Source organism: Zootoca vivipara, chromosome 16 (genome assembly GCF_963506605.1).
Source record: "Zootoca vivipara chromosome 16, rZooViv1.1, whole genome shotgun sequence".
In the NCBI taxonomy this organism is placed as follows: domain Eukaryota; kingdom Metazoa; phylum Chordata; class Lepidosauria; order Squamata; family Lacertidae; genus Zootoca; species Zootoca vivipara.
The window spans coordinates 6283991-6304230 of record NC_083291.1 but is presented as its reverse complement, the minus strand read 5'-3'; the positions used below and the strand labels follow the sequence as shown (position 1 = coordinate 6304230).

Here is a 20240-nt window from a genome sequence, read left to right as displayed (position 1 = left end):
AATGGTGGAGTTGGGGAAAAACACCAAGAGTCACAAGATGGAGAGGAGGGGGGTGTTTAGGGAGTAGGCATGTGACAGAGAGAGGTCGGAGGAGTATGTGAGGACCAGGCACTTCCTCTATGGCGGAGTTTTAGGGTGTTGGCAGGATGTGACATACCCAGGAACACCACCTCTCTTGGGCTTGACCGATTGTCATTGGATGAAGGATGCACCTCTTAGTTAATCATTGATAGTTCTGAAAATTTACAATAAAAGGGGGTGCCTGATTTTGTTCTGGACGACCTTCCGGATATACATTCTGTCTCCCGCTGTGTTCTTTATTGTGCGCTCCCCACAACCTGGCCTTAGGCTTTGTCCCTACACCTAAGTCAAATGCCTATAAGTTGTATGTTAGGAAATGTCGCTAACTCTGTCCATTTTGTCCATACTGTTTCTCCAGGGCTTGCGGGCGTGCACATTTGGATGGCCGGACACTCCATTGTCCATTGGGCAGGCCTCCGTGCTGGCGAGTCAGAACTTGGTCTTCTGCTTGGCCTTCCTCCTCACGCCCATGTGTCCTGAATGGGCAAGAGAGGCATGCGCTGGAGCGAGCGAAGTTTTTATGCTAGGTTGCCCAACTGCGATAGTGATACAGTTGGGGGAGAACAACCTCCCTACTTTGGACTCTTTGTCGCTGCGACTGGCTATCCTGCACGATTTGTCAGAAATACGGACTTTAATGCCGAGCACTGCCCTCTTCTGGTCTCAAATGTTACAACCGAAAGAGCCAGGAAGCGAGTTAACAGTGCAGCTGCTATGAGGGTGGTTGAGCTTGGGGGAGGGTTGATATTGCATCCCGGAATTAATGTTAGGGCCCCCCACCTGTTCCGGGAGGATGGGGTTCATCTGTCCCCGGCTGGGAACGATATTTGGTTGGGGGCAGTTGCTGAGGGTCTAAAAAGATGGTTAGGGTTGCATCTAAGAGATGTACCATCAGCAGCAAAAGCATTTTGGGCGGTGAAGGACTCGCTGCGCTGTCAGGATGGTGTTCTCTATGTTGATGAAAGGGTAGTTATTCCAGTATCTCAAAGACGGGCAGTTTTGGAGCAGCTTCATGAGTCACATCAGGGCATGCAAAGAACAAAAATGAGAGCAAAACTAGTAATATATTGGCCTGGTATGAGTAAGGAAATAGAAAAATTCATAGAAAATTGTCTAATATGTGCTAGATGTGCGCCAAAAAATCAAAAAGAACCTCTCATACCACATGAGATTCCAGAGCTGCCCTGGGAAAAGTGGGACAGGTGTATAGGTGTAATAGGCGAAGAATAAGGCCTAGGAGTGTACAAGCTGAGGAGAGAAAAGGTATATTGACTGGGAATAGAAAGGAAATGCAAAGTGATAACAGAGAGGGAACTGGGAGAACACCCAATATGCACACAGATGTAAGGCAACCCACATACGTAACCTCATATGGTAGGTGTGTGTATATGCCTCAAAGATATATGTCATGACTTTAGTTTTAATATGTGTGTTTATTATTGTATTTTTGATTTTTCCTTAACTTCAGTATCAAAGGGAGATGTGATGTATGTGACTTTAAGTGTGGAATCTTATTATGTGCACCTGAATCTTATTAGCTGGGATACAGGTATTTTAGTGGTAACCTGTTCCCCTCCCATTCATTCATATTGTGCATTTCCTCCCTTTCTGGGTGGATGCCATTGCTGTGTGTAATTCTTTAATAAACTATGACTGCTTCCTCATTGCCAAAGTCCAGGGTTTCCCGGAGACATGACATTCATACGGAATGGCCGTGCCAAAGGGGCACCCCTAAGAAAGGTGGAAATACGAGGTTTTCACCAGGGAACAAAAAAAGCGGCTAAAAAGGACGGAACTCCGCGCCAGCACCACTGAATGGTGGAGGATGTGGAGAGGAGTCCGAGCAAAATCTACAAGAGCCACCGTTGCAACGCCCGGAACTCGCCCGGTAAGCGCCCGAGACCCTCCGGTTGAAGGGGTGTAAGACGTGACCTCCTCATGAACACACTGCTGGAGTGTCTTTTAAGGAGAGTGAAGGATTCTAAAGAGTGCTTTTTATAAGGGAATTGGAAAGCACGGGGAGGAGAGGAAAGCCGGAGAAACAATGTAACTTCGGGGGAAGATCGGCTGTAACAAAGTTGCTTGTGGGAGTGGGGAGTGAGAGCGAAAGAACGAATCACCTTAGAACGTATCACCGAAAGCGGACAGCTGAAAATAAAGACAGAGAGTGGGAAAAAGGAAGGAAAGCTGGAAAACTGGGGAGCCAGGGAGGAAGAAAGCAGCGATTAAGCTGAAATACAGGAAAGCGGAGAAAGGGGAACGACTGTAAATCCTGGAAGGGGGACAACTTTAAAGAGCGTTAAAGAGTGGGCGTTAAAGACTGGGGAAAGTGAACGTCTACCCAGTGAATTTTAAGCACTAAATCATATGAGAAAATGGTGGGTCCACACTAAATGACTTAGCAAGATAGCACGGAAGTGGAGACAAAAGGACTGTGCGGAGAGCAATAGTGACACCCAGTGGACATCAAATATTTGGACATTTTTAACGCTTATTTAGAAACCCAGAGAGTGTGGAGAGCGACAGTGGACATCCAGTGGACATTGAATATTTGGACAATTCCAACGCTCATTTTAGAAACCCAAGGAGTAAAAGGCTGAGTTTCTCCAACCTAGACAAAGCAACTATATAACTGTGTCTGAATTGTACTGAATCTACAGGCTGAAGGGAAAGCACTGCGCTTGAATTATTTGCAATACTGTGCTTGAATTATTTGCAATACTGAGAAATTTAATATATAGAAGCCCACGAGAGGGAACTCCTGCAAGCAAGCTACAGGGCTTTAACAGGACAGTGGCTTTGGATTAAAAAACAGCGTTGAGTTTAATTATTATGGGATCCAGAACAAGAACATACATGATGGCAGCAAGATGACAATCATCTTCAAATGACAACGGCCCTCTAGGTGATATTAAAGACCTAATAACAGAGATGAACAAGACTTTAAATGATAAATTAGATTCAGTTGAAGCCAAGCTGGAGAACAACTCAGGGGACAGATCGAAGAAGTTCAAAGGGCCTGGCGATTGCATGATCTTCTTGAACTCGGGACTATTGAAAAATAATATCTTGCAGATGAAGAAACAAGAGTTTGGTGATTGACTGTAAATCCATTGCCATATTTAAAGAAATCCCGAAAAGATTCCTGCTGAAAAGGCAGAAATAAGAGACTTACAGACAACGCCCTGACAAGTAAAGGGATATGGTTTATGTGGGAGTTCCCCGAGGGCCTCACCTTTACCTTTAAAGACAGGAAAAAGGTAATAAAATCAGTTGAAGCAGACAATTTTTTTGAGAGATCTAAAAAGGAGTTGGTGGGAGAAGAAACAGACACAGGCTAACTACGTGGTAGGAAACATCAAGATAGGAGAGACGACTAATAATTTAAAACCTCCAAAAGCAGTTTATTTAGGTGTTGGGGGATATTGAGGGAAATTATTGACGTTTGTAATTTTATGATAAGATAATAAAATTTAACCATATTAAGGATCAAAGGTAAAGTTATTTGATATAGGCAAGAACAATGGAATTTTTAGTTTCATATCATGGAATGTTAATGGGATGAATTGTAAACTCAAAAGGAATAGGGTGGAACATATATTGAAAAAATAAAATAAATGGGAGGTAATTTGTTTGCAAGAAACCCACATAGCAAAAAAGCATGAGAGGATTCTGAAGAACAATCGATTGGGGAACGAATAAATCTCGGCAGATAAAAAAAAGAAAAGAGGAGTGGTCACATATGTAAAAGAATATTTGAATTCAGAGAAAGTGTTTCAGGATGAGGAAGGGTGGTAGGAGTAAGAGTACATACACCTAGAGGGGAAAATATGGTAATAAATTTATATGCTCCAAATGGTTGCAAAACAAAGTTTTTAAAAAAGATTGAAGGATTGCTAAATGAAGTTATAGAAGATGATGAGATTATTATGGCTGGGGACTTTAATGGAGTGGTGTTGCCTAGGATGGACAGATCAAATGAAGTAAAGGAGGCTTCCGATTCGTCGCGCTGGTGAAGTTGGACGCAGGGACTTCGTGCTCCGAAGTCCCTGGCTTCGTGGAGGGGGGGGAAGTCCGCAGAGCAAGCCGACTCCCCGAAAAAACACTGGGTAGAGAGTCCCGGTGACATAGTGCCCAGCTGTTTGCTCCGGACGCGAATCCTCTGCTGCCCGAGAGCTCAGTAGAGCAATCGAGAGCCAGCGGAGTGGAGTCGCGGGAGCCATTTTTGGGTGTCATCTTACCTCCTTGAAGTGAAGCTCCGAGTCCTCAGCCTGCAAGCGGCGGATTCTTCCAAGGAAATAAAAGACTTCTTCAAAGTAAGTCAAATCTCCATTCGGATCTTAAAAATTTTAAATTTGAAGATAGGAAGAGATTCTAAAGTAACGGAAGCCGATCTCTTCCAAATGGACAATCGGGAGGCGCATTAAATATTCCCAAGCCGAAAAGGGAAAACTTCTTTCAAGATTGCGGACCCGAGAGAAAGAAATACTTTTCCAAACCTCCCCAGCCCCCGGTGTCGTTGCCCCTTGAGGTTCAGCAGCAACAGGGGGGAGGACACTTTGACAGCTGTCAAAAGCTGTCAAATTGTTAAAGGACTAAGAAAGACGATTTTATTCCTGTGAATTGGAAAAATTGATTCAAAAGGTTTTAAAAGGATTTAAGTGGACTGTAAATTTGAAATCTGATGAGGTTAAAGACAAAGGATAAGAACAGCCAAGATGGAGCCGACAACGTGGTAGAGAGGAATTTTCCAGTACCCTTCTGCCCTTATCTCTGGTCTGCCTGTGGTCAAGTGAACTATGAAAACAAAATTCTCTCGAGCTTTCCAGGAGGCTGTGCTGGGCTATCTACAAACATGGGAAGATATCTACAAGGAAAGGCAATGCTTCAATCCAACAGAAAAGGAGAATGAGGTGCAAGAGCAAGATTTAGAGGACAATTTTGATTATGAGATTGTGTGTGAGGAGCAACAATTTGAGGACAATTTGGAGACTGATTCAGACCATAAAAAATATGTGTTGGATGATGAAAAACAAAGATCAGAACAAAGAGATGAGGCCGACAAGGAGAAGCAAAGTGAAGAGAAGATTGATGGAAGTGAAAATCCTGGAGAGACTGAAATGTTGAATGGTGTTAGTGAAGGGAGGGAAAGGCAGAAAGAGGGAGGAGCAGAGGTCTGGAAGTGGATGTGGGAAAGAATTGGTGTGGGGTAAAAATTTTAGTTTAAGGTACTTTTTTTGGTTTATGAACAATGGTGTCGGAATCTTGGCCTGCTAAAGGATATGCTGATCCAATTGGGAGGAGGGACATTGGGGGGGGGAGGAGAGATTTTTATAGTTTAAGGTTAAGAGCTTTCTGGAGGGAGTAAAAAGAATGGCTGAGGAAATATGCTTAGAGTTTGTTTTTGAATAATTTTGGTGATCAGGAGGTGTTTGGGTGGAAAACTGCCTGTCTCCCCCTTCTTACTCTTGGTACCCAGTGGCAGGGGGTGCCTTGAGGGGAGAGGGAAGGGTGGAGGGAAACCCAGACACAAAAATGGAACCTTTTGACTGCTGGACTCCTCGGGCTACCCCAGTGGCAGGGGGGGGGCCAGCATGAAGAAGGAGGAGGATTGTGTTAATATTATGAGAATAAGATTCTGAATTGGATTAGAAAACCCGCCATAACTATGTAAAGAGGTTGGGAAATCCAGGAGGAGGAGAGTCGTGGAAGCCATTAATATTTTTCCTTTTTTTTTCTTTCCTTTTTCCCCCCTTTTTATATTTTTGCTTTCCCCCCCCCTTTTTTCCTTGTTTTTCTTTTTTCCAGTACAGTGAAGAAATAGCTGGGGGATAAGCCAATCCCCAGAGATCCTCCGCCTTTGTCCTCTCAGTGGCAGGGGGGGGAGGAAGGAGGGGGGAGGTCAAACCCAGCTTAAAATGGACCCCTTTGTTCCCCAATACCCATGGGTCTCACTGGTGGCAGAGGTGGGCTTGTGGGTGGAGGGAAAATGAAGGGACAGAGTTTATGTTGTATATTTTGTATGTGTTTTCTTTTTCTAAAAATTAATAAAAATTATTTAAAAAAAAAACAAATGAAGTAAAGGAGGGGGGAAATTGCCGAAGATTTTTTCTCAGATAGATAGTCGAAAATTATGATGGAAAGGAAATATTCTTATTATTCAGGAGCAAAGAAATCGGCCTCGAGAATAGATATGATATGGGTATCATCAGGCTTAGCAATACATGTAAAAAAATGTGAGATTATGACAAAATCCATAACAGATCACAATTTGATTATGATAAGGTTTAGAGAGAATGGAAAAAATGTAAAACGATGGAGAATGGATGATAGATTATTAGATGATGATTTATTAGTGAATAAAATGAAAGGGTCAATTAAAGAGTTTTTTCAAAATATGTGGAAGCTAGTTTATAGGTGGCATTTAACACCAGCCAAATTAGCAAAAATATATAGAAATGGACAGGACAAGTGTTGGAAGTGCAAAGAGAAAATAGGGGACTATTTCCACTGTTGGTGGGGCTGTAAAAAGATTAATCAATTCTGGACAGAGGTATATGATAAAATGAAAAGGATGATAAAATGTACATTCGAGAAGAAACCAGAAATCCTTTTATTAAGCTTGATACCAGGAAGTGTGCCAAGAGATAGAAAGGACATCCTCCTGTATGCAAGCGCAGCGGCCGTAACCCTCGGAACCCTCACAGAGTGCGTTCCGCGCTCCTCGAGATGGCCGCAACCTCACCGGAAGCCAGGTTGAAAGCTTTTCTCTCGTTCAATCTAAATTCCTAAGACAGATTTTTGCAGTCCCACCGTGTGTCCCAAATGCTGCATTACGTCTGGAAGTCTGCCCTCTGTAGAAACCCGATCCTGGCAAAGAACAATGAATTACTGGCTCCGCATAAATTTAAATTCAGACGTGCTTTTACCTTAGCCAGATTGGATGCGCTGCCCTCTGCCATACTCGAGGGCAGATTTCAAAAGATTCCAGCGGAAAAACTACTCTGCCCCTGTGGAATCGGCAACATGGAAACAGTGGCTCACATCCTTCTGTCATGTCTTCTCTATAAAGACTTGCGGCTCGATCTCATTACACCACTACTCATAACTATCCCAGGCCGCTCAATTGAGGCCACATTGTTCGTTCTTCTATCAGATCAAAATGACCTGAGAACAACACAAGTTGCACGGTGGCAAGTTTTTATATTGCTTTACTAAACCACACAGCTGCCGGTTTGTCTAGTCCAGGTGTGTCCAAGTCCACGCCAAACAAACCTCAACATTCTCAATTATTAAAATAAATAAATGAAATAAAATAAAATTACAAAGTATGGTCAATCCAGTCAGGTGCATAATATTGAGTCGCATTAGTGAGAATGAACCCCGCTTCCTGTGGGGTCCTGCTGGCCAGGCGATGCAGACAATATTGGGGCATTGGCTGTTCATCAGCATAGATTTTATTGTTTGGTGACTGCTTTTCAGCAAGAGCAATATTGGTTTGCAATCTTATTTATTTGATTAGAGCCACATGGACACGTCAGGTTGTTTCTATGCTTGGTTGCTGATTAACCCACTCCCTCCCCGTTAATTGCCTCTGTACATTCTGCCCATTTGAGAATCTCATTGATAGCAGTATAAAACAGTGCTTTAACAACAATAATAATATTTGCTAATATCCTATAAAATAAAGTCCCTGTGTCTCTGCGTCCAGATTCCGTGTGTCCCGTTTCCGCTCTACTGCGCATGTGCCCCACGGACACAGGGATTGGACCAGAGACTTGGAACGCACACGCGTGCTCTCCCCCCCCCAACCCCTCTGCTTACTGTTTACCTACCTGCGGCCGCCAACCACTCGCTTCTAAGCAGCAGCGCGAGGAGGAGGAGGCTGCGAGATAGACCCGTGCGCTTCTCTCTCTCTCTCTCTCTCTCTCACACACACACACACACAAACTGCCCGCCCGCCGCCACAGCAAACCACCCTCCAGGCGGTCACTGGAGGGAAACGCAGCCGCAACTTTCCCCTCTCACGGCTGCTGCTTTTTCCCTTCACCCCTCTCACGGCTGATTCTTTCCCCCTTCGCTCGCATCCCGGAGAAGCCCCGCTCACTTCTCTCTCTCTCTCTCTCCCGTTTATTGAACGGGCTGAAATACACTAGTTTAATAATAATAAGCACCGTGCAGATATTTACAATCGCAAATGTATTTTGTTAAGTCTCGAATATAATTGGATTAATTTTACTATTGCAATAATACATATGTAATAATAATAATAAACAACAAAGCATATATCACAATTCGTGCTCTCTATCGCTTTGTCCTGGGCCCTGTAGGTTATTTTGAGAATGATTTTGCAGGGCTGCGTAGCCTCGGTCTAAGGATGGCGTGGTTTGTGTACCACTAACAGCCTGATTTAAGTATAAAATTAGAGGTCTTTGAGGCCAGGATTCCAGTTCATACACTTTTGGTTGGGAACCCCAGAATATATTAGCTCAATATGGGGGTTTATGCTGTTAGATCTTTCGAGATCCAAAACTCCCCTCTCTTCCAGAGTTCTTCACTTCCCCTAGCACGCATATGGTGGTTTCAGTCTCTGGGGACTCTTGAACTTTGCAAGCCAGGCCGGCCATTCGGGGCGCTTCTGGCTGGGTTAACCGCTGGACTTCATTCCTCTTCATATGGGTGTACTCTTGATTGAACTTCTTGGATTGTTACAATGGGGTATCGCTCTGGCAAGACAATTGGTAACTCTTCCCAAATTATCAAGTTCAGTCAGGGCTCCTTCATGGACACCAGTGGCGCATGAAGTTGGCGGCCACATACAATTTAACCTTTCCAAGTTTCTTCTCATAGTAGTGGCACTTCACCTTGGGATGAAGGACTTCAGAGATCTCTGCGTTTGTCTTTCGATTGATAGTCGAGCTGTCGTCGGTGTCCCTGCAGAGCAGACGTCGAGTTCCAAGAGGATGTCGCTCCCGCTCTGTGCATTTGGAGCCTTGGGAGCGAGAAATCTTGAAGGGAGTATTCGCATCGGTTGCCCCCTCCACTTTAAGCTCCTATAGGCGCGCTTGGTAAGAATTTCTAAACTTTAGGAAAAAGGGGGGCTTGCCTCCATCAGTAGCTCCCCCCCCCCACAGAAAGGGAGGTCATGCAACATGTAGTTCATCTGAGGGAATTGGGATGCGCAGCAAAACACTGAATAAACACACAACAGCCATTTCCTTTTTCTGCCATCAGTAGGCCCCCCCACAGAAAGGGAGGTCATGCAACACGTAGTTCATTTGAGGGAATTGGGACGCGCAGAAAAACCTTGAATAAACACACAACAGCCATTTCCTTTTTCTGCCATCAGTAGCCCCCCCCCCACAGAAAGGGAGGTCATGCAAGACGTAGTTCATTTGAGGGAATTGGGACGCGCAGCAAAACACTGAATAAACACACGGCAGCCATTTCCTTTTTCTGCCATCAGTAGGCCCCCCCACAGAAAGGGAGGTCATGCAAGACGTAGTTCATTTGAGGGAATAGGGACGCGCAAAAAAACCTTGAATAAACACACAACAGCCATTTCCTTTTTCTGCCATCAGTAGCCCCCCCCCCCCCAGAAAGGGAGGTCATGCAAGACGTAGTTCATTTGAGGGAATTGGGACGCACAGCAAAACCTTGAATAAACACAAAACAGCCATTTCCTTTTTTCTGCAAATCCCTCTACGCCATGGACCCCTGCGATAATTTCCATCTGCATAGGGGTATGGAAGGCTGGCGCAGGCTACAGCCCTCAACCAGCGACCCCAGGAGGCCCATTACATTTGACTTGTTGTGCCAGATTCACAGGCAGCTGAGGTCCCTCTGCTGGTCCGAATATGAAGCAAGATTGTTTTCGGCGGCCTTTTCTCTAGCTTAGTTCGGAGCGCTCAGGGTGGGGAAAGTGGTGCGCGAAGACCACCCCGATGGGTCATCCCGTGGAATTAGGATGCAAGACGTATCTTTATCCAGTTCCCTAGCCGTAGTGCATATTCGCCGCTGCAAAACAGATCAGAGGGGGAAAGGGGGAAACATCCGCCTCCCGGCAACAGGTGGCCAGGGTCCTTGCCCAGTAAATGACATCAGTTGCTTCCGTTATGTGAGGCCAGCCGGCTCAGACCCGCCTTTAGTCCATCAGGACGGCTCCAGACTTTTACGTTCCCAATTCACCAGGGTTTTACGTAAAGCGATTGCCTTGTGCGGTGTTGATCCGTGTAATTTCTCTGCCCACTCTACTCCTATGCACCTGTTTTTAATTGAGGGTGCATTGAGACTAAGGGCTATCTTTTAAACGATAATCATGGTCATATGACTGATCCTTTTATCCATGTTGTTTTTAATTGTATATTGTGTGTATTCTGATGCTATGGCTGTCAGCTATGCAAATAAAGCTTATTGGTTGATTCAGGCTGGAGAATGCTCAAGAAGCTCCCAATCGCCCAGGAGGGAGAGAATATGCCAGCCGGGCATGTGTCTCTGCCAAGGTTCTACTTGCGAGTAGGACGCCTCCTGACAAAGATAACATAATGAAAATGTTTTATAGGCGGCATAGGACACCCTCCAAACTTGCCAAAATATACAAGTTAAAATCTAATCTATGCTGAAAGTGTGGAGATGGAGGGGACTATGACCCATGTATGGTGGGGCTGCGAAAAAGTTAAAAGATTCTGGGGATGTATCCACGATGAGTTAAAAAAAAGATGTTTAAAATTTCTAGAGAGAAAAAAACAGAAGCGTTCCTATCGGGTATCTTAGGAAAGGACATCCCATAATATAAGAAAAGATTATTCTTATATGCCACAGCTGCAGCCAAACCATTACTTGCAAGAAACTGGAAAGGAAATATTATCCCCACAAAGGAAGATTGGGTATGTAAATTAAGCGAATTCATAGAGTTGGCAAAGTTAACAGCAATCGTAAGGCATCAGACTAATTCAGAATTTAAGGTCAGAAGGGCAATGCTTTGAGGATTACATGAAAAAACACTGTTCTAAGGATAATATGTTGTTATGTATAGATTAAGTTTGTAAAGTAGAACTAGAAAAAAGTAATATTCTGTGGCTTGTTGCTGCCCTCCTGCTCATTCTGCAGATTGGGGTTTCTGGCCAAAAGCCCTGCACAGATTTCAGAACCAGGACAATTTTCCTTTTCATCGTTGTGTACGACTGCCAGTTTGCTCTTTTTAATTTTGCAAACTGGCCTTGCTTCCATGCCATTCGATCCATTGCATTCCAGAGCAACTTCCCTTAAAGGCGAGGGATAGCTCAGCTGCTAAAAGCGCAAGACACTGTGGATTGGAAGCCTCAAATGAACATGTCCTGGTTTGTTTGTTTTTGCCTCTTTGCTCTGTTGTTACATTGGCATGTGACTGCGTGGGTATGAGCTACCCAAAAAGTTGGTAAATCTTTCCAGGATCTGGACCAAAGAGAAGTATTGGCAGGACACGTTTCCTGGGTTTCCTGTCTTAGAGGTGCTCTTAGAGGTTCTTTGCAGTGTGCTCTTAGAGGTTCTTTTGCCTCCTTTCTGCCGCCGCCTGCCTTGGCCAATATATTCAGGGGAGTTTCTCCCCACAACCCCAATCCCGCTTCTGTTTCCACTAACCAGGCCAGCTTGGAAGGAGGACAGCAGAGGATACCTGGTGTCTCTGGAAGTTAAGAGAGGGGAGGAGGGTTCCGGCACCTGCCCGATCATAAAATCATAGAGTTGGAAGGGACCCCAAGGGTCATCCAGACCAACCCCCTGAAATGCAGGAATATGGACTGAAGCATCGCCTACAGATGGCCCTCCAACCTCTGATTAAAAACCTCCAAAGGAGGAGAGCCACCCCGATCACTGGGCCAGGAAAGCATCTCCTTCTGTGCAGCCAGGGAGACCGCGGCGTCAGTGCCGTCTTAAGCACCCCTGGCGCCGGTGCGGCGGATCCTTCTGGCGCCCTCCCGTCCCGTTTCCCAGTGCGGTGGGCGGGCAGGCGCAGTGCGGCTGCCGTGGGCGCAGCTGCGCGGCTGACCGGCCGGCCAGCGGGTGGGCACAGCTCGCGGCGCCCTCCTGGCGGGCCCGTGCCGTGGTGCCCTGCGCCACCCAGCCTGGACGTAGGGCCGGCCCTGCGCGGCACCTAGGAAAAAAGCTTTGCGGCACCTAGGTGAGACTGGAGTCAGTTTCACCTGGGCTCCGTAGCCCCACCCATGTTCCCACTTTGTGGCCCTCCCCTCCTGTGCCTTGGCCCCGCCCCTTGCCCCCCCCAGTTTTGATCCTGGGTACGCCCCTGGTGCCAGCCACGTGAGAAAGCACTAAGCACCAAAGCTTTATACTGCTCTGAAGTTTTTGCAAGCCAAGAGTGGCCGGCAAGAAACCCTTCTTCCCTGGAATTCGTGGCTGCTTTCTCCAGATTCTCAAGGTAACTGAGACACAGGAGCTCCACGGTGCCACCTCCTGGAAAGACTGCTTTATCAAGAAGGGCCTGTTGCACACGCTGAGCACAGGTCCAAAACTGATCTTCGATGGCTTGCATCTTGGATGTAATTGGGCAACTAAGCATAGCTGTTATCAGGTGAATTCCTTTCGCTGTTAAAGCAACTGGCATTTGGCCATCCAACCCAACCCAACTTAACTTTAATGTTCCACTGAGGTTCAGACAGACACCCTTCACCTATGCAATGCTCATTTCACTTGGTTGAGGTAAGTCACTGTGTCTGCTCTTGTAACATCACTAAAAGCCTTCAATACATTGTCAGCTACCCTATTAATTGTCATATTATTCAGCAGGCATCTTTCCTCTAAACTTGCCGATGTGTTGCCCCGTACCAAAATCAGATTTACCCTGGACTGAATCAGGACCCACAATCTTGAGCGGTTGTCTTCAGCAGCCGGACTTTCTAAGAACATTCTTACATTCTGTGACCTGTTAAAGCCCAGTGGGGTGGTACTTTTCGCCCAGGTCACCATCGGCAAGAATAATACGAAGAGGCCTATCCTGGAGCTGCTTAGCAACAGCAGCTTTGTCTGGGGGTAATAAAGTGATGTACCCGGGACAGACACAAGAATGACTTTCAGACATACCTGGTAAACAACATATCACAACTACCGAAGTATTAAATCAGAAAGGATGGACACCAGCCATTCTGTTGGCAGTTTGCAGCTGGCACCTGAGAATATCTTGTACCAGTTTCATTGCATGCAAATTTCCATGGCTCAAGGACATTGCCAGTTGTCCCAAATCACTCAACCCCTTAAAATGTTTTTATCTTACTTTTTATCTTTTCTTACGGCCCGAGGCACCCAAAGGACAGCTTGGAAAGCTGCAGCTTTTTTGACTATACTCCACTTGCTTATCCTATAAGTAAAATTTCAATTTGATTTGATTTTAACACATCGTTTTTCAGATTAGCCTGCTTTTAATTTTAACTTTTAATCTACTTTTATTGGTACTCCATAATTTCTGCTGCTTTCTATTGGCAGCCATTTCGGTTGGTTTTCTGAGTGTTCACCCGTTGTGCCTTTTTATTCCATTCCAGTAGTTTTACATATATAGGATGGCTGATGATCGCACAGCAACTCAGATGGCTGCTTCAACGAAGGGAGAGGCCCATCAACGGCACCTCCCAGGCCTTGCGCTCCAAGTCTGCAGCAGCTGGTCATGTGGAGGCTTTCATTTCAAGTCTAGCTGGTGACCCTCAGGCCTTGGCGCAATTTGATGCTGGCCTGGATGCTCTTATACAACGCTCTGCCTCTTCAGCTCCCTCTATTCCTGCCATGGCGCAACAGGCGCTTGCGCAAGCCCACGCCTCCACGGGGCCGCAAGTAACACAGGAGCCAATAGGGTCGGCCCTTTCTGAGTCTTCCCCTCAACCTCTTTCTTCCAGCGAGGATGAGGACGTGATCTCGCCTTCTGCGGTCATGTTGCCAATCACTCCGATGGCCCCTTCCATGGCCCTTCCAGCTGCCGGGCCTCCCGCGCAGCAGAGGGAAAAGCAGACCCGGAGGCCTGGAAAAAAAGAGGTCCAAGGAGTTGGGCGCCAAGGGGACTGTTCCGGTTGCACAGGCGGGAGCAGTAACTAGTGTGGTTGTTGTCTCACCTGTCCTTTCTTCTCAGACCGCAGTGGTCGCTATACGACAGGAGCAACTCACCACTTCCTTGGCTGAGGACCCTCTCCCGGTGCCAGCAAGAGTCTCGCTCGGCGGGAAGCGTCGTAAGAAGGGTCGCTCGACGAAACGTTCCAAGCGTCGTAGGGACAACTCGACAACTTCAACGACATGTTCGTCTAGTTCAGAGGACTCAGAGTACTCATTGGACCTTTATTGGGCGTTGTTGGAGCATTCAGGACTTCCCAAATGGCCTTGGGCACGCAGGGCTAACTCTCATCGCGCCTGCTGTGGCATGGTGCAAGTGTGTCTTAATGGCGCACTTCTGCCAGAAACTACGATTTCCACAAATAGCGCCAGGGATATTATTCCGGGTAGCCATTTGTCTTCCAAGCTGCGCTCTCGTATCTTGGACGGCCGATTTGTAGACATCTTTGATCGATAAGGAAATTGTCTGCAGCGTATCGCTGGCCCATTTGAGGCCCCTTGTAATGGACCCAAGGACGTTGCCACCAATTAATATGCGACAGACTCAGTCCCGGCGTTGTCACTAAACTTTCGATGAATCCTCCCTATTATGTGAGGATCCTACCAAAGCAATGTGCCTCCCTTTGAATAACACTAGCCGAGTGTTGAAGGAAATGGGTTATTCCACAAACAACCCACTTAACCTTCTTACGCCCCAAATAAACCGCCTGTTTAAGTTAGGGGTCTGCAAGTAATCGAATTGCCGTAACGCGGCTCAATATCCTTTCTAACTCCCGACAAGTGTATCAGGAACCACCTTGTGCTCACTGTAAGGATTCCCTTCTTAACCTAAGGTTCACCTCCACAGCCTGTTGCTACTATGTGGCACCTCCTCCTAGCACTTGTCTTCCCTGGGCTTGACCTTGAGGTTTTAAACTATTTTCCTGCTCCTCAGGTTTAGTCTAACCACCTCCCTACAGTCACAACCCCTTTGAGTTAGGATACGTAGCTGGAATAACTAGGCACATCCACTTTTAATATAACATTTAAGAAAGCTTTATTTAAACTAGAGGACTTTTAAATGCGTAATGGTTTCATGTGTACAGGCTCTTAGATCATATTCTTAGTTTCATTTAACAATGGCTAGATAATATAATTCTATTAAACTCCTCAGAACACTCTAAGATCTCCTACTCCTACCCACACGCTCCCTCTCAACTCCCACAACCCTCTCCCGAATTAACTGCCTCCCATTCCTTTTAAACTCCTGGCAGTCCCCGCCCCCTCAGGAATGGAATGCGTCATTTATCTAGGAGGTTGGGGTTTAACTCTTTACACCCTGGAGTTCTTTTGCAAACTAGCCCAATCCGTAACATCCCTCCTTTCCATAACCTGCACCTCTCTCCCCTCGGAATAGTAGCGAAGAAGGCCCCCGGTGAGTATCGCCTCATTCACAATCTGTCACATCCAACAGACACTTCCGTGAATGACGTGATTCCTCCTGAGCTATGCTCGGTTAAATATGCCTCCCTAGATCACGCTATACGGATGATTCAGAAATTTGGTTGGGGGGCTCTGATGGCTAAATGTGACATCGAGTCTGCATTTAGGCTTTTGCCAATTCACCCTCAGGATTTTTGGTTACCAGGGTTTCAATTTGAAGGTGCCTTTTATTTTGACAAGGCCATGCCAATGGGCTGCTCCGTAGCCTGTGCGGCTTTTGAGGCGTTTAGCACCTTTTTGGAGTGGGCCCTTCGATTCAAAACAGGGCTCAACGGGGTGACACACTACCTCGATGACTTTATTTGCTCCGCCCCCAACTCGGGTGATTTTGTCGCCCTAATGCAGGCATTTGCGGACCTTACAAAGGAGCTGGGGGTTCCTTTGGCTGCTGACAAAACCGAGGGTCCGGCTACACAGCTGACCTACTTGGGTATCCTTTTGGATACTGTGGCACAGACTTCCAGCTTGCCCGCTACAAAAATTTCTAAATTGAAGGCCGTCATAAATGAGATGCTTCTGCCCAGAAAGGTGACCTTGAGGCAGCTTCAATCGCTGCTGGGTCACCTCAATTTCGCCTGCAAGGTAGTGGCACCCGGGCGCCCTTCTGTGCTAGGCTGAACAAGCGCACTGTGGGCTTGCGTTCGCCGCACCACCATCTGCGATTGACGCAGGACGAAAAGGCGGATCTCATTATGTGGCTGGAGTTTTTGGATAGCTTCAATGGTGTGTCATTGTGGCAGAACGTTTTGAACCTGCACAATGACTTTCAGGTTAATTCGGACACAGCGGGTTCCCTTGGTTTTGGTTTGTACTGGAATGGCCGATGGTGTGCGCAACACTGGCCCTTGTCCTGGCAGAACACCGACATCACGCGCAATCTAACGTTCCTTGAGTTTTTCCCCATTGCAGTGGCATCCATCTTTGGGTAGATGACTTCAAGGACCGCCAGGTGTGTTTCTGGTCGGATAATCTTGCCGTCGTGAACGTTTTAGCGAAGCAGTCCTCCAAATCTACTAGGGTATCTGCCCTTCTCCGGGCCTTTGTGTTACAATGTCTTTGCTTCAACGTAGTTTTCTCAGCCAGTTTTTTCCTTGGGTTTCCAATGAAATTGCTGATGCCCTGTCCCGTTTTCAGATGGAGCGGTTCAGGTCGCTGGTTCCGGACGCCTTGCCACAGCCAGAGTTTTTCCCGGATCGTCTTTGGAACCTTGGCAGCTTCTAGTTTTGCAGGGAGTAGCAGCTTCAGTCTCCCCCTCCACCTTGCGGGCCTACCAAAAAGCTTGGGCCGAATTCTTAACTTACAGTTATCAGACCAACGCGGTTGAGGGCGCAGCGCGTCCTTCTTCCGCCCAGGTGCTGCAGTACCTGGCGCACCTATTTCAATTGGGAAGAGCGGCTAGGACGATTAAGCTTCAGTCTGCCATCTCATTTTTCGGAAAATTGTTCTTTAATAAGGATCCCTGTGCTAAATTCGTAGTTCGAAAAGCCATGGAGGGTTGGGGTAGATTGCATCCTCCCCGCCCCCCTTCCAGACAGCCTATTACTTTCAATCTCCTTTGCCGAATGCGCATCAAGTTGAGGTCAGTGTGCTGGTCCAAATTCGAGGCTCGCTTTTTTTCTGCTGCGTTTTCGGTGGCCTTTTTCGGTGCCCTGAGAATAGGCGAAATCGTTCGGGAGGAAATCCGTCCTGGTTCATTCAGAGGTTTTTTACTTCAGGATGCACGCCTATCACCTTCTGAATTGTTGCTCACTACTGGGAGCTCCAAAACTGATCAATTGGGCAGGGGCTCAGTCATGCGCTTGCCTGCTACAGGCCAGAGGGGACCTTGCCTGGTTAAGGATGTCTCTAAATATTTGGCCAATAGGCCTCCCGGAGACGATAAAATCTGGAGCACAAAATGTAGCCCTTTCAACCTCCCAGTTGTAGAGGATGTTCTCAGTCGGCCTGGCACTCTGCCTGCTGCCACCAAGGGGACATTTGGGATACATTTTCACACTGCAGTCCTGGCGGAATCCGAAGAAAGATGATCTTCCTTGAGGCTGTTGATGCAGAGGCTTGGCTGGGGGGATGTGAGGAGGAAGAGGAGCTGGGGAGAGATGCTTCTTTTAACACGCCAGCAAGATTCCCTCCATGTACTTGGAGGGCAGCAAATGCCCACGCTGCCCCACACTGAGTCCACGCTGCTGCCATGACAGCTCCCAAGGTGGCTAGAAGGCCAGTTTCTTCATCAGGAGATAAACCCTGGAGTCTACTTCAAAGCCATGCAGATTGTTGGCATCTCCCTGGAGCCTCAGCAGCAGCCCACCGTAGGACACGTAGGCAGAGAGGCGCGTGGCGGCCTCTGTGGACGTCTCATCTCCCTCGATCCTGTACACTTTCCCATACATCACATACTCAAACTGGTCTGCCCTGGATGGCCTGTCATCAGTTGGGTTATATTCTCCATCATCCAAGGTCCCGTCTTCATACAAGGTGCTGGGAATCACAAGGCGGAATTTGTCACCAAGATCGACAGGGTAGATCTGTATGTTCACAACCAGGATCAAATCCATCTTGAAAGACTCGCTCTCACAATGCAGTCGGGAGACCCTGTCTAACTTCTTGCCCTCGGGGTCGATGTCATTCACGTCGAAGATGTCCTCGAAGAGGATGCCGGCCATGGCAACACGGGAGGAGCAGGAGAGCTGGAGCTGGGGGCTCCCGACCTGCTATAGCCACGCGCTCGCTCGCTGTGTGCATGGGGCTCCACTCTCCTCCCTTCGCTTCCGGCGCGGGCGCCCTCCATATTGGTGTAAGTTAATGTATTGCCCTGTCATGATTGATGGTTTTAGAAAAATTGTATTTAACCTTGTAATTTACTGTTGGACTTAGCTTTGCCAACCAGGAACCGTTGAGGTTTGTGAGCGTTTCAGCCTTGTTAAGTTTTAGTGTATGAACATGTTGGTAAGTAACTTTTAGAGCCTTATCTGCCTCTTCAGAGACATTTGCATATGCGTTATATGTTAGGATTTCATAGTAGATTCTGTTCCACCTTAAATAGGAACAGGCTTGGCAGAGGATGTTGAATGTATCACATGATATATATTTCCGTGGGTTGTACTATTGTAATGCTGTTAGTTAGTCTTGCTTTCGCTTTGAGGATGGAGACAGACACGTTTGGTCTATCTTCCGAGATGCTTTAGATGCTCTGTAATAAACGCTTGTAAATATGCAAGGACTTCTCTCTGAGTATTCCTTCTGCTGCTGCTGCTGCTGCCACACCACGCTAACGCTGGAGATGAGCTCTGCTGATTGCGTGCTCAGGTCACTGAGACCTTGAGTCGTGTTCCATGGGAATCACCGGGACTGAGGACGAAGAGGAGGCTGCCGGCTGGACCTCCCAATGGTGATATCCCAACAAAGGGTTATGGGCCCAGTGGAGACGGTGAAGAAAGAATCATGGGCGCCAGACTATGGATTGCTGGGCAAAAGGGTTCCGTGCCCAGGAATGGAATGGCTAATCGCCCAGGAGGCAGCAGGAAAAGGCAGTGTGATCCGAAAGCAGCTGGTATGCTGGAAAACTTCGGACACAGAGGAGAGAAGGTATGTGAAAGCCGGAGCTTTTACAAGCATGCCACGGCAGGCACGCAAGCAAGAGACTTTGATCTGTGTAGCCTGAAGTTTTATGGCGGGCAGTAAAACTTTCACAGTGATTAATGACTGTGAGGACAGTGGACTGTGAGAGAGCTGCAAGCATTTTTTCCGGTCAGTAAAAGAGAAGGGAAAATGGAGTTTTTGCACAGCTCTCAAAGAGAAGTTTATCAGAATTGGGCAAAATGTACACAGAAGAGGCTGCAGGATGCGGGGGTGTGGTATACAATTGCCGCAAAAAGGGGGAGGGCTAATGGCCCAGACCCTAGCAGCTGGAAGTCGGATGATTCTTTTGCGAGAGGATTGATTATCACAAGTTTGTGTCCGGGACAATTGTTTTATGTTGGTGCATGCAATTCAGCTTGTGAGATGTGGGAAACATTGAAGCTAGCTCTTGGAGGGGGAGGAAGCTGTGATGGCAATTCCCCAAATGATTGCTGGAGTGCTGGAGCACCCGGTTGCAAACCACAGGAAGAGCTGGCTGTGTCAGACCTGGTGGGGGTGCAGTCTCCAGTGAATGCAAGAGCTGAGGGCGCCACTTGGGAATTGCAGCAGGAGCTGGCTGTCGCGTCAGACCTGGAGCAAGTGGCTGCACAGAGTGCTTCAATAGAAATTGCTGAGGGCGCCAGTTGCAAATCTCAGGAGGAGATGGCGTCATCATCCCACACAGACGTGCAGTCCCATGGGAACGAAGGTCAGTCTTCAAAGTCTTTCCAGAAGCTGACACGTATACAGAAGCTTGCAGATGCAGCAGCTTTGTCGCTAAGGAGGGGCGAGGAGAAGCCCACAAATGTGAAGCTTGTTGCTAAGGTCCAGCCGAAGGGGGAAGAATTGCAGCCCACAACAGTGTCACGAAGCCAGGAGCAGGGGGGAGAGTTGAAGCCCACAGCTGCAGCTGGCAAAGAGAAAAAGTCTTCGGCTGGAAAGAAGGGGGGCGGCCAGGAGCAGAAGCCCACACAGCA

At 47.2% G+C, this 20240-nt stretch overlaps 1 protein-coding gene and 1 pseudogene across 1 annotated transcript; both read right to left on the bottom strand.

Annotated features, from left to right (window-relative positions):
- Positions 1–8861: 8861 nt before the first annotated feature.
- LOC118075242 (Bardet-Biedl syndrome 12 protein homolog) lies at positions 8862–13330 on the bottom strand (annotated as a pseudogene).
- Positions 13331–17531: 4201 nt separating this feature from the next.
- On the bottom strand, positions 17532–18365 carry LOC118097889 (DNA-directed RNA polymerases I, II, and III subunit RPABC3-like). Its single transcript, XM_035141180.2, has one exon. It carries the CDS (start codon positions 18306–18308, stop codon positions 17856–17858), a length of 453 nt encoding a protein of 150 aa, XP_034997071.1. The 5' UTR covers positions 18309–18365; the 3' UTR covers positions 17532–17855.
- Positions 18366–20240: the final 1875 nt, after the last annotated feature.